A 12,958-nucleotide genomic window follows, 5' to 3' on the forward strand; every position below is an offset into this window, starting at 1 on the left:
AGGGCAAGGTCTTTTGCAGTGACCAGAGCTCCTAATCTCCTGTCAACATGTTGAAGGAGCATTTGATTTTCTTTACAGGGGTGTAGCTTGTAGCCGTGTTGGTCTAAGGACAGGGGCAGACAAGGTTCTCTGGGTGAATCTGAGCTCTTTTATTAGACCAACTTAAGCGCGTTGATTTTTCTTGATGTTTGTGTGTCCTTCATGTGTCAGCCTGGGAACGAAGGGAGTCCAGATGTGTGTCCCGACTGCTTTTTCCTCTAGACCAATACGGCTACATCCTGGATACCTGACACATGGAAGATATCGAATTTTAGCCAATTTTTTAAAGAGAAACCTTCCTATTTTTCCCTAGGAGGAAGCGACTTTGACCACCTGACACCTGAGATACTGGTCCTGTTTTTGTTCCAGCCAATTTGCATCATTAGAGCCTCAGAAGACAGGTAAGAGACTCTTTACTAGCTAAGAATGGCCTGCCCAGAGCAGTTTTCCATCTATTGACTCCTAAATGAAATCCTATGAAACATGCACTTTCATTTCTATGCAGGAGAACTTTTACAATCCTTTCTCTAATGCCTGATAAGGGTGCATGTGCCTGAAAGCTTGCAAATAAAGATTTTTTTTTTTTTTAATTTATTTGGTCTAATAAAAGATATCACCTCTCCCGTGGGCCCTGATTGTCTTTTCCTCTAGACCAATATGGCTACAACCTAGATGCCTGTCTTACTAATCAGCATATAGATTCTGCATGCTAGATTAAACAAGTTGCGAAATGGTTGACCTAGACAGACAGGCTCTGTGAATAGACTGATTGTTTGAAGCAATTGCATCTGGCGAGGTCCCTACCCCGAGCTGGGGGGGTTGCTTTGAGAGCAGGGTTAAGGTCCCTCTGAACTGCACAATGGAAGGGCAGCGAGGGGAAGAACCAGAGTCGCTGGTGCTCTGACCTGGTGGCTTGCGTCTTTGCAGAGAAGGACATTGAATCAGGGTCTAAAAAGGTGAAGTTACATGTATTTTGGTGGTAGGTAACAGGAGATCATGGTGTTTGGAGCCTGGCTTGGGTCCCTGAAATTGAATTCCTGGAAACCCTGTGCGTGTGTACTGCCAGAATGGCTGACTGGGCAAAAATGATCATTGACAGATGAAAGGGACAAATCTCAAATTTACTGTAGGCTTCCAAAGACAGCAGTGAAAGGGAGATACATTAGAGATTCAGGAAAATAGCAAAAACTTCCCCAAAGCAGCAGATCAAGAGCAAGAGATGTAGCTGCTGTAATGTTGGACACAAAGTTCAGCCTCTTCAGCAGACCCTGGAAGGCTGAGATAAGGCTGTCCTGGAAGCTGCCCAGTCATCTTGTGCATGGAGAGCAGCTAAGTGGGATGAGGAGCACATGGGAAGCAGTAAGACTTCAAAGGGAGGAAAGATTATTAACAGAAAAGGTTGGATTTCTAGAGCAGAACTGCAGCCCTGAGCCTAATAAGACATGAGCAGCAGTGGGCAGGACAGGTTAATTAAAGGAAAGATTTGAGCCTAACTCAAAGTTAAAATGACTGGGAAGGTTTTGGCAAGCACAACAGTTGTGATAGCAGAGAATACCGATAGACCCCAGCCTCCCAGGTGCAGTGGCTGCTACCAAGGGAAACTACAAGCATCCATTAAGTTGTCAAAGCAGCACAAGTTAATACATCTTCCCCCAGGAGTGACTTGCTAAACCCTGCACCTGATTCCACCAGAAACCTTGCTCAGTGATTTGTCTGTGCAGCTGGAGAGGCAGAGACCCTCTTCTCTTGGGGAGCTTCCCCTGTTCCTACTCTACGAGGCAACAGCAAATGTAAGCAGCAGGGAAACGGAGTAGCAACGGTGGAAATGATAGTTATAGAGCAGGCAGTAGCATTTCAAAGTACTGGGTCCCTTAAGTCCTGCTTTGAGGAAAACCTGGTTTAAATGGGCAAAGTTTTCTTATTGGAGGTAACAAATGCCTGAGGAAGACTTTCACATCAGTGCTCAAATAGACTGGGAAATTCAACACAAGACGACAGGAGAAATTGTACAAGAGGAAAGGAGTCGGTTTTGAGTAGTGCAAGTCAAAGGATTACCTGAACCTAGCAGTTCACTGGGGCAGCATGGCGAAGAGATGCCAGTTTCCATAGCCAGGGGTATGAAGCTGGGCAGGATGCTCAACAGCTGGTCAGGATGCTAACAAACCAAAAGACAAGGTGAAAACTCCAGCAGACAGCAAGAGCAGTTGCATAAGGAAAGTCCCCACGCCTGCCCATTTCCACCCTCATCTTGCAGTGAACTTTCCACCCCCATCTTTCATGCTCTGTAAAGGAATGAAACAGCTTACAAATTTTTTCATGGAAGAACTAAATAGTACCTCACCTCAAGTCAAGCCAGAGCAGGGACTGGAATATGCCTTTTCCCCCTTGCGGGTAGGGCACACATCTTCAAGGCATTAGTTATGCTGAGATATGCCCCCTTTTTTTTTTTTTTGCTTTGGCAGAAAGGAGTCAAAAAGCTTTTTATCTAACAGGTCTAGTTGAGATGCATGCAGTCCTGCAAAAGTGTTTCAGTTTTAAGGTGACAAGGTTCGTTGGATAAATGTGATTGATACTTTTATTAGATCAAGTTGGAAAAATGGTTCTTTGCAAGCTCTCGGGGCACAAACACCTTTCTTCAGGCACAGGGAGTGTCTGCAGGTGTTTGCACACTTTCCTGAAGCTTAAGACAAAATGGAAAGTGCGGGTCTGCTTTAAACTGGCATTTTTCAACAACCATTCGGTTGAAACAAAACCATCTCCAAAACTCACAGCACGTGGCTAACAGAGGTGGTACATATAAGAGCACAGAGAAGGGAAGAATAGGTAGCTCCGGTATCTGAAGATGGCAAACTAAGAGCAACATATACTCTGACCCCCTTCTCTCCCGCTCCCATGCTTTCATCTAACACACGCTTGGAACCGATGACAGGTCAGACTGCACATGTGTTTGCGTGTTTTCTCCCCTTTTGCTCATCCCAGCCCACTAGATCAGTATGTGGGAAGGAGCCAGTTTAGAGAACAAAGCCGGAGCCATTGCCAACTGGCAGCACTGAGTGGGATGAATGCCAGAAAAATAGCCCTTTCAATTTGCAGAGAGAGTGTCCTCCCTCCGGTCTCTGCATTGTGAAATTGCAGCCCACAAATGCGCATGCATACATTCACACACACACGTGCACACAGGGACCCACTGAGGAGTTCCCATGGCAATGAGCCAGGGCACTCAACTGCATGTGTGGCAATAGAGCAAGTGCGTGGGGCTAGGGGGAAGGGAGGGGGAAAAGATGTGGTTGCCAACAGGAGTCACTGCACTTAATTCACATCTTCTGACAGCCACAACCGTTTCCATGGAGATCCGGCCCCAAGTGCATGCTTCTGCCCATCCCCTCAATCGATATTTGCTTTGCCTGGAGGGGCAGAGCTGGGAGGGCATAATTACTGCACCAGACAGCTGATAATTAGCAATTCATTACTGGCCAGAGGGGAGCGGAACAGCCTGGATGCCTTGCGCCTCCTAGGCGGCTCAGTGCTTCCGCTTCCAGGCAGGATTTTACAGCGCTGTGCACTCACCTGCTGCAGTGCTGGCTAAAGGGACATGCTACTCACCTGTTTGTCAGCTACGAATTATTTGAGATAAAATGACCTCTTGGTTGTTCTGTATTTGTTCATTCCTCTTTGACAGAAGAGATTAGGTTGCAACAGACTTCCTGCCAGCAACCAGCACAGACAAGATTTGCTCTTCTGGAGAGGGGCAAAGGGTCCATTTTCCCTACTATTCCTTTCACTCCCTAAACCGTTAACATGCAGCATTGGGCTTTGTAGCCTTGTCACCCTCTCCTGCAGAAGAATCGCTCTTGTACACACCCATCATGTATAGCAATTAGCTTCGCCCCTTCTTGTGGGCGATGAGGCTCATGGGACCCATGACATTTTCAGAGCAGCGCAGGTGAGGGAAGAGACAGCCACTACAAATCCTAGCACCCCTCTGAGACAAATCCTATTAAAAGGTTAATGCCTGAAAATGCCAGCTTGGTAAATGCTGGAAGATGAAGTCGTACATGGTCCACCTCACTGTGAGGGAGGCAGGCAGGCATGGGAAATACTAGTCTTGGCAAAAAGGAAATGCAGCCAATGCTTAGAAAAAAAGTAGACCTGAAGTTTATTCAACACAATTTCAATTATCACTTGCTTAGACATTGAGAGATCCTTGCATCTTGCATGTCAAGCTGCTATTTTCCTTTGGAGTGTAGGACTTGAAAGGATATTGCAAAAAAAAACAAAACCAAAAAACAAAAAACAACCCCCCCCCAAAAAAAACTAAAAAAAAAACTGCACAGGTGGGCACAGCACGTTAGATATGCAACCAGCATGTGTCAGAGATGGGAGTATATTCCTTAAATCATCCTGACCATGCTGGCTTTGTTCAGCGCAGTCTAGTTTTACACATCTAGTTTTCCCTTCAAAACATTCAGTCTTAACAGATGTTTGCAGCGGCATGAAAAGAATGAAAGGCTCAGTACCTTGACTGCGTAGACACGTGTTGTAGTCAGTTGCAAAGGACATCTCTCTACCCGTGGTTTGCCTGCTGTTCCAATACAACACTTCCTAATTTCACCTGGAACCCAGATTATGGATCACTCAACACTACATCCAGCTGGTCACAAGCTTTTCACACATGTTTAGAGCACAGTACTGCAGAGGGTATTATGTTTAACTTGAAGGTTAGGTTATTCCATGAATATTAGCTAGAGTATATGGAAAGTTTAGGAACGCAAGGTAAGAAATACTGGAATGTGACAAAGGCAGAGGATCAGTTAAGGACCCTGTAACTTCATACCTCTGAACTTCACCTCTCAAACATGGAAGGGCTGGAGTGTGAAGAGTTTGGAGTAAATCAGTGATAAAAACAGCTATATTTGTCCTTTCTGGTTGTCTCATTACCACCCTTTACACAGCGGAGTCAAAGATGCTAATGTTAACAACACTCCACCAGCCCAGAGGTATGTGAAAGTCAGTTATATAAAATAAGGCAGCTGAAATTACATTAGAAGGAAAAAATCAGAAGCAAAAAAAAAAAAAAAAAAAAAATGTTTGAAAAGGGCACAATAAAAAGATAGGAAAATCAGAAGCAAAGAATACAGAAGAAATTTATTGAAAGCACAAGTACAGACTGGCCAATAACTGCTTTCTACAATTGGAACAGTAAATAATAGAGCTACAGAAAGGTACAAAGGTTGTTATAAAATAGTTTTAATTTCAATTCTTTTTTGCATTACAAACATTCTTTGAAAGAGGCAATGGAATTCTGATGTTGTGTATGGTCACCCTCCCACCCCGCTTTCCACAATACTGAACCTGTAATAGCTGTTATCAAAATATACAATACATCTGTTCACCATAAAAAAACTGGGTTTTGCTGCCCCCTCATGTCTTACAACAGGTATAAAAAAATTATAAATATGTACACCCTTTTGTTACTCACATTCTTTACATGCAAACACAGGGATCCAAAGGAGAAAACCCATAATTGTCTGGGTTCTGGGGTCACCTCAATTTATTTGCTTGCATCTTGCAAAATACATAAGTCTGTTTGCTGACCAAACCAGCAGAGGCTGGCAGACAGATTTCATTCCAATAAGCCTCTTCCCAGTTTCTTGGGTGAGGTTGATTGAATGCATTTAAGAATTAAACAGCTGTTCCACTTGGGTTGCGCATAGATCTCTAAGTCAAGGTAGAGTGCTGCCTGTAGTAGATTCAAGTGTACCCATTTAGTAGCCAATGTCCCCATTTAGTAGCCAATGTCCCCTGGCTGTAAGGGGAACTGATTTACTGTTTTTAATTTGGGGAGGGAGGGAGGGAGAAGAGCAAATGAATCCTCGCTGGTGATTGGAATTTTCCCTACTGAGTGTAAGATGCCGGCCAGGGAAACCGGGAGCTTTCAGATAAACAGATTGAGACTTTTCAGGAACCAGCTTATTTGGATGTGCAGTAAATGGAACCTACACGTACTTGTCACATGAGGCTTTTCAACTCTGAACTGCGGGCAATGCTGCTGATTCACGGTAACTTCCAACTCCTTTCAGCCACAGGCAAGGAAAGAAAAAGATGGCAATAAGACAGGCCAGTACTACCACATCACTCATGCCAGCAACCCAAGCAGAACCTTCCACTCAAGACTTCACACATTTCTCCAGCATAGTTCACATCCACAAGAGTTCAGGGAGGAACTAAGACAAGTTAAGACTTTTCCACCTGCTTTAGTGTCAGGCAAGTCAGGAGATCTCATGCTAGACAAGGGAACCCGTGACTTGCAAACACTGAGAGACAGACAATTAAAAAACAAACTTTGGTCCACAATTTGCAGAAAAACCCTGAAAAAAAGTATAAGATTCTTGTTACTTTGCATCCAAAACAGGTTGCAGGTTACAGGGAAATGTAAGGCAACAATGGATTATACAAGAGAGAGAAGGCAGAACGGCATGGGAAAGTTGTAAGCCAGAGGAATGATATTTCAGTTCAATTAGGTTTGTGTTACCGAGGGGGGAAAAAATGACCTGCTGCTTTCTAATTCTTTTAATATATTCCCTTCCTATAACTTAAAATATATGGGCTTAGAGATTAAAAATGTAAAAACTTGAGCCTGGGTCCACTTAACTGAATTCAAAGGCCACAGGGTGTCTGCTACTTCAAACACCTTTTGCTTTTAAAAAATAAAAAATAAAAAAATAAAGGAGAAAAAAACGGGCCTGCTTAGCTTAACATGTTTGAACAGTTTCATTACATTACTCATCCTCAGTCATGACCTCAGCCTGAAACTAAATTCCTGCCCTACAGTTTTAATTACAACAAAAAAAATAAAATAAAATAAGAAGTACAGTATACAAGGGTAATACCACAAAAGAAGTAAATTTAGATTACGTTTATACCATCTTATCGTTCTATAAAAAGGTACTTAAACTATTTCTTTTGCATATAAAGAGATTAGAATATTTGGTCAACTGGAAATATTGCTAGGCACAGATGACAGCAACTGCATCAAAAGTATAATACAAGGATTAAAACAAAAGCTCAAATGCTGAAGACATGCTATAAGAACGATGGCGGAGCTACGCTGGTCTTGTTAATTTCTCAAATTAGGGGCACGAAGGTGACAGATAAGCACCTTTCTAATGTGGGATATCCAATAATTCTTCAAATCCTAGCCAAGTATTTAGATGTATGTACAATTTAGACAAGCTCATACTGATTTGTTTTCTTCACAAGTGTCCAACAGTGGTTAATTTTCATAGCTTGATCAAGGCTCTAATGAAAGGAGAGCCTGTCAACTTGCTATAGTTGCTGGAATGTAAATGGGTCGTGGGAGCGTTTTCCTCACCCAGACCTTTCTGCTCAGTTTGAATGTTATAAAACAAAGCATCTTAACGCCCACCTGAAAGAATGCACAGATGGAAATCAAACCACACGCAGATTGGAAAAGTGGCAAGATTACACATGATACTATGCAGACTGAGATGTTTCATGGACAGTGGGACACTCATTAACTGCCTAAGGAGTCAAAGCCCAATATTTTCTTTATCCACTTTGCCAGCTTCACTTGTCCTTCGTTACAATGAGCTGATCCAATAACTAGAACTAATTTCCCTCAACATTCCCAAGCCAATCCCAACATTTCAGGTAATATTTCCCCCCTCCCAATAAGAAGAAAAAGTTTAAGGCACAGGATAGCAGATGCATGGCTTAGGGGCTAGGCCCTTTGCACTGGGTGAGTTGGGAACTCCCACACACCATGCACGTTGCAAGATCCTGACTCAAAGGCGCTAAAGTGAATTTGCACAGTGGTTTTGGGTCTTCCAAGGCTTGAATGGGTAAAGAAAATAAAGAAGGCATCAATGTGAAACCTGATAAGCTTGTTAGGATCGTTTTTTGGGGGGGGGGGCAAGGGAAATTTCCCAGAGTAGTTTCCAAAGTGTAAACTTTAACTTGTGATTTATTTGTTGTTGTTTGAACAGTCATCGAGATTGTTATCCCATCACCACAAGGTTAGCAATAGGAATTAGATTTAATTTTTTTAAAAACCGGTAAACTGATTTCTCTTTAAAAAAATAAAATCTCTGGTCTTTAAGGTCACTTCAGCTGCATTTTTAAAGTGGCTTTTTTTTCTGGAATGATGGAAGTTGTCCCATAGCGTTCAACCATGTAAGGTCAAGGCTGAACCCATGAGGTTTTAAGTCAGGTCCATTCGGTCTCACACCTTCCAAAGTTCTAAATGGTGGACTTTGAGAAGGACACACGCAGGTGGTGATTCTCACCAAGATCATGATTATGGAGGTCAATAAGCGACTGAATGGCTTCTTCCACAGAGCCCATCTGGATCAGAGCCATCTTACGGTCCTTCCTGGCAAGACAAAAAAATCCAAAAAATCGAGTTGGCTCTCATGGTCTGTAAAGGCTCTTTCTGATGCCATTCAAGCAGAAAGCAGGGCAGAGCTGCACCTTTTAGTTTAGATAAGGTAGTGGTGCTTATGTTTGTGCATGCAACAGTTCACTGGAGATACGCTGCCGTTTATGAAAGCTTATGCATCACTCAATTAAGTCTCAAAAGGTGCAACTCTGCCTTGCCTTCTGCCTGATTTCAGACTACCTCTCTGACTCTGTTCAAATTTACCGTCCAAAGCTCAAGGGAGCCAGAGATTTCAGCAAGAATGGCTCACATTATTGAAGTTTATCCTGTTCCTCTTACTGGGCTGAGCTAGTCTTCACAATGAAAATACACCTCTCAGCCATTAACCCACTCAGTCCAACTGTAATACCAGGTCATTGTGCTGTCCATGCACTTACTACAAGGGGGTGGCCCCCACTTCTTTACCCAGATGAGGCAAGCAGTGTAAACACCTTTTAATACAGGTATTTGCTCTGTGGCAGTTATTACCCAACACTTCAAACTGTGGAGAACTCACTGTTTTTTAACAGCTTCATCAAAACAGAACACTTAAGACCTCAGACTTACTGGAAGAATTTGAATCCCTTGACCATGCCACCATTGCTTGAGAACAGCATCTTGAGGTCTTCTTCAGTTATTGAAGGTCTGATTTAAAACAAAAACACACAAACAAAAAAACAAACAAAAAAGGGAAAAAAAAGTCAGATTTAGGCTGGCATGGATTAGAAGTTTAACTCTCAAAAACATCATCTTTTGCCATTTCATTTTCTAAGATCCCTTAACAATAGACAAGTCTTTTCTCCTGCCAGTAATGGAGGAATATAATTTCCTATATTCTGACTGGACAAAGTTATTGCTTTGTACTTTAGAGATGTCTTCTTTATAGATTTGCAGTATGTTCGTGTTTAACTACTGTTTTTTCCAGAGACAAAACACTGCTGCCGTGTGGCAAAACTATGCATTTCTTCCCTCTGGAAACATTTTACATGAGCTGCTACAAATATCCTGAATTGCAGGATCTTGGGGGAAAAAAACAGCCCGAAAATGAAAGCAGAAAGAAATCTGTCAAACTGACAAAGCATTGCCAGCCAGTGGAACTCCCTCCTACCTGCTCACACAGAGATTTTCATTCACTTTCTTTTTTGCCTCGATATTTCCACAAGTTACTTTACAGGCGCACTGAGCTGCAAGTAACATTCTTTAAAAAGTAGCAGCAACAAAAGATACACATACTTTAGACATGATGAGTGGAGGGATGAATTTGGAAAGCTGGCACCTTAACATTCCTGAGAGAAATGGATTGTACACAACCAAACCTGCTGAAGGGAGAACCTAAAACCATGCCATAATGCACACTGGTAGATGACAGCTGATATCCCATTTCTTTTAAAAATGAGCAGTGCCCAGAACTTCCCAGGTCCTAGTGAATGCAGATCTGAATATCAAGCGCCACCAAACCTAGTACCTTATTCAGTTTACAAAGCTAGTCCTTCCCCACAGCATTCTCACTTGGCCAGTTGGGAACGCTCATGTGATTACTTACGGGATATTTGAGAGGTGAAGAGTAGCAGAAGGTGGGAAGATATTTTGGAAGTTTTTAGAGCCAGGTTTCTTGAAACGATGGAGAGGAGAATTCCCATAGTCCTTAGTCAACCCTTGATCTTCCTGTCCCTCGCGGGGAAGCTGTACTGTCTGATGCTTGGAGAGTGTGATACGGATAGGCTTCCCATGAAGCTTCTGACCATTTAAATGACTCATGGCTGCAACAGTTGAACAGCACATTGAACATTTCACCCAAAATTACAACTCCTTCCCCACCCCACAAAAAAAAAAATCCCCCAGCACCAAGACTGCCAACAATATCATTATTTTGAACATTTTCAGTACTGCCCACCCCTTTGCCATTAGCAAGATACCTAACAATATATTATCTGTTTCCATGTAACACCAAAATCGCAGCCTGCAGACAAGCAATTCAGTGCAAGGACGCTTATTTTGTACCTCGTGGACAATGAGAATATTGACTATTTCCCTTCCCCACAGAGGTGTTATTAAGCTATTCTGTTATAACCTGACAGCCATAAAAGCACAATCCCAACTGCAGCTACCACAGCAGTGTTTTCTAGCACTGCTATTCTGCTCCCTCTACAGGTAAGCTTACCAAGCTGAGCCTGGTTTCCATCTGCCATTTGAACTAGGGCATTCTCCTTCTTATTAAATAAGATCTTCACCCTTTGTACATCACCATAGACGCCTTCAGAAAGTGAGGAAACAAGAAAATAGTCTTTAGGCAGGAAACGTAAAGCCTCATCCAATTCTACATTAATCAATCAATCCAACAGCAAAAACATCCACAACCAGATTGATCTCATTCCAACCATTTTTGTTTATTCTGCTCTACTGAGGGGAACTGATATATAGCAGAATAATAATGGAACAATACATTAAAGAAACAGATACTGGATTTTAGCAAAAAGAAAAAAAAAAGAAAAGTCTAACTGCCAGAGGACTGAACTAGACAATTTAGCATGCTACCACAATTTTAAACTTCTATAAAAAGACATGCAAAGCAATAAACCATGCATAACTGAACTTCAAAATAAGGGCAAACTAAAATTAAACGGAAAACTATGTAAACAATGTAAAAACAAAATGAAATTATGCATTCAAAAACATGGCAAACTGCAAACTGTACATTTCTGAAGTATCAAAAGTAAAATCTCAAATGAAAAACAAGGTAATAAAAAGTGTGAATAATAACATACCGAAAAGAATAAAGAGGCATTGGGGTGTAACTCTCTTTAGAGAACAGCAGAGCAAGGCAGCGGAGGGACAGGGAAGAGGTAAGGAATCGAAGGGGAGAGCGAGGTTGCACAAATCGTCCACAACGAGGAAGGGCAGAGTCCCCGCAGGAAATGGCGAAATTGGTTGATGGATGATGAAGTTTTCAAGATGGTTAATATTGAAGGGCAGGTTGGTTTCCGAAGAGCAGGGTTTTTTTTTTTTGTTTTTTTTTGGAAAGGGAATTTTTATTGTGTTTTTTTTTTTTTGTGGTTTTTTTTGTTTTGTTTTGTTTCAAGCAACAACAGGAAGCAGAAGTACCGTGCAGTCAGTTGGCAAAGAAATTCCGGATCAGGGGAAGAAAAAAAATATTCAGGGATGGGGAGAAAAGAAAAAAGTAGCAAAAAACACAGGTCAGTAAATACATAAGGAAATATGTAGTGTTCCATCAGTCAGATTTATAGATTTCTACATACAATACTTGTTTACAGGAATAGTTAATAAGGTTTTACCTAGTGGAACACAATGATAAAAGAAAAGCATTTTTACTTAAGATATATAAAGAAGGTAAGAGACAGTATCACAGTAGAGTGACTTCTGGAACTATTAATATTAAAATTAAGCCCAAACTATCCTGGCCTCTTGAAGAAAAAAAAAAAAGTCACCACCTAATAAAAAAAGGAGGCCTAATGGTTCAAACAAAATACAGCATGACATTCAAGCTGCTGTTTAAGGCAGGAATGTCTTTCGGATAGTTATCTATCTCACTGTAGCTCAGAGGAGTAGTCTGGATGGGAATCACTGCCTCCACAGCAAAAATATTAACTGGGTGCATTGCTGAATTACTGCAAAATACCCATCAGAAGGGACTACTGAAGAACTGTCTGCTATAAGAGGACTTGGTACCATTAATGTGGGAGGGAAGCTCACACTCGGTTAATGCATGCAGTGTGCTGGGTCTGCCAGAGCAGGGGAGCAGACTGATAGGAGTCAGCAGGAATATCAAGTGGAAGAAGCCATTCTTCCCAGAACACTGTATTAGCTTAACATGCAGACCTGTTCTGGCACAGAGTCCGTGATCTAAATAAATCCCAAGTCAAGCAGAAGAAAATCTAGGCTTTCCACCCTCCTCAGAAGTTTTTTCCTTCAGAGTTTAAAAACTTTCAAGAGTTAGAAAGAAGGCTTGTGTATTGCTAGAGTCATTCCAGAGAAATACTGTCTCTTAACCAACCAGTTGTGGCATAGGTAAGTTTCTAAAACATTGATTACACAAGCAATGAAAAAGTTTAAGTCTGTTAGTTCACAGCTTCACTACAAGTATCAAAGTCTCTCTAGCCCAAAGACAAGCTGGATGGGAGAGTGAAGAGTTCATAAAAAAAATGCAAGGCATGAAATAATTGCTTAACTACTACTCTGACAAAACAGCTGTGCACACTGTTCAGAAACTGCTGCTTGAAAGTAGAGTCAAACTTACAAGACTGAAGCAAAAACCCAATTTAAATATCCACATAGAAAAAGTACCACGCCGTGCCCCTCACCAACAGGCACACAATGGATCCAAAACCTGCAAGTGTCAGGCTTCTGTCAGTTAAGGGGCTTGCAATCTGTTTTGCACAGGAAGTCACTACGATTAAGTAACTGCCAACAGCTCCTGAAACAGGATGACAGGAGTTTTTAAGAGCAGGGCCAGGATCTAGTCTA

At 41.9% G+C, this 12,958-nt stretch overlaps 1 protein-coding gene across 2 annotated transcripts in view; it reads right to left on the reverse strand.

Moving 5' to 3' along the window:
• Positions 1-5,270: 5,270 nt before the first annotated feature.
• PTBP1 (polypyrimidine tract binding protein 1) overlaps positions 5,271-12,958 on the reverse strand; it is a 38,449-nt gene continuing 30,761 nt past the window's right edge. For both annotated transcript variants that reach the window (XM_090027834.1, XM_090027835.1), the window contains 5 exons: positions 11,242-11,275; positions 10,638-10,730; positions 10,020-10,236; positions 9,044-9,121; positions 5,271-8,431 (listed from right to left, as the gene is read on the reverse strand). In XM_090027834.1, the coding sequence (XP_089883960.1) occupies positions 8,299-8,431; positions 9,044-9,121; positions 10,020-10,236; positions 10,638-10,730; positions 11,242-11,275 (555 nt within the window). In that variant the 3' untranslated portion in view covers positions 5,271-8,298. The remainder of the gene's footprint in view (positions 8,432-9,043; positions 9,122-10,019; positions 10,237-10,637; positions 10,731-11,241; positions 11,276-12,958) is intronic.

This window comes from Crocodylus siamensis, chromosome 14 (genome assembly GCF_052110815.1).
Source record: "Crocodylus siamensis isolate JL-2025a chromosome 14, ASM5211081v1, whole genome shotgun sequence".
NCBI classification, from domain to species: domain Eukaryota; kingdom Metazoa; phylum Chordata; order Crocodylia; family Crocodylidae; genus Crocodylus; species Crocodylus siamensis.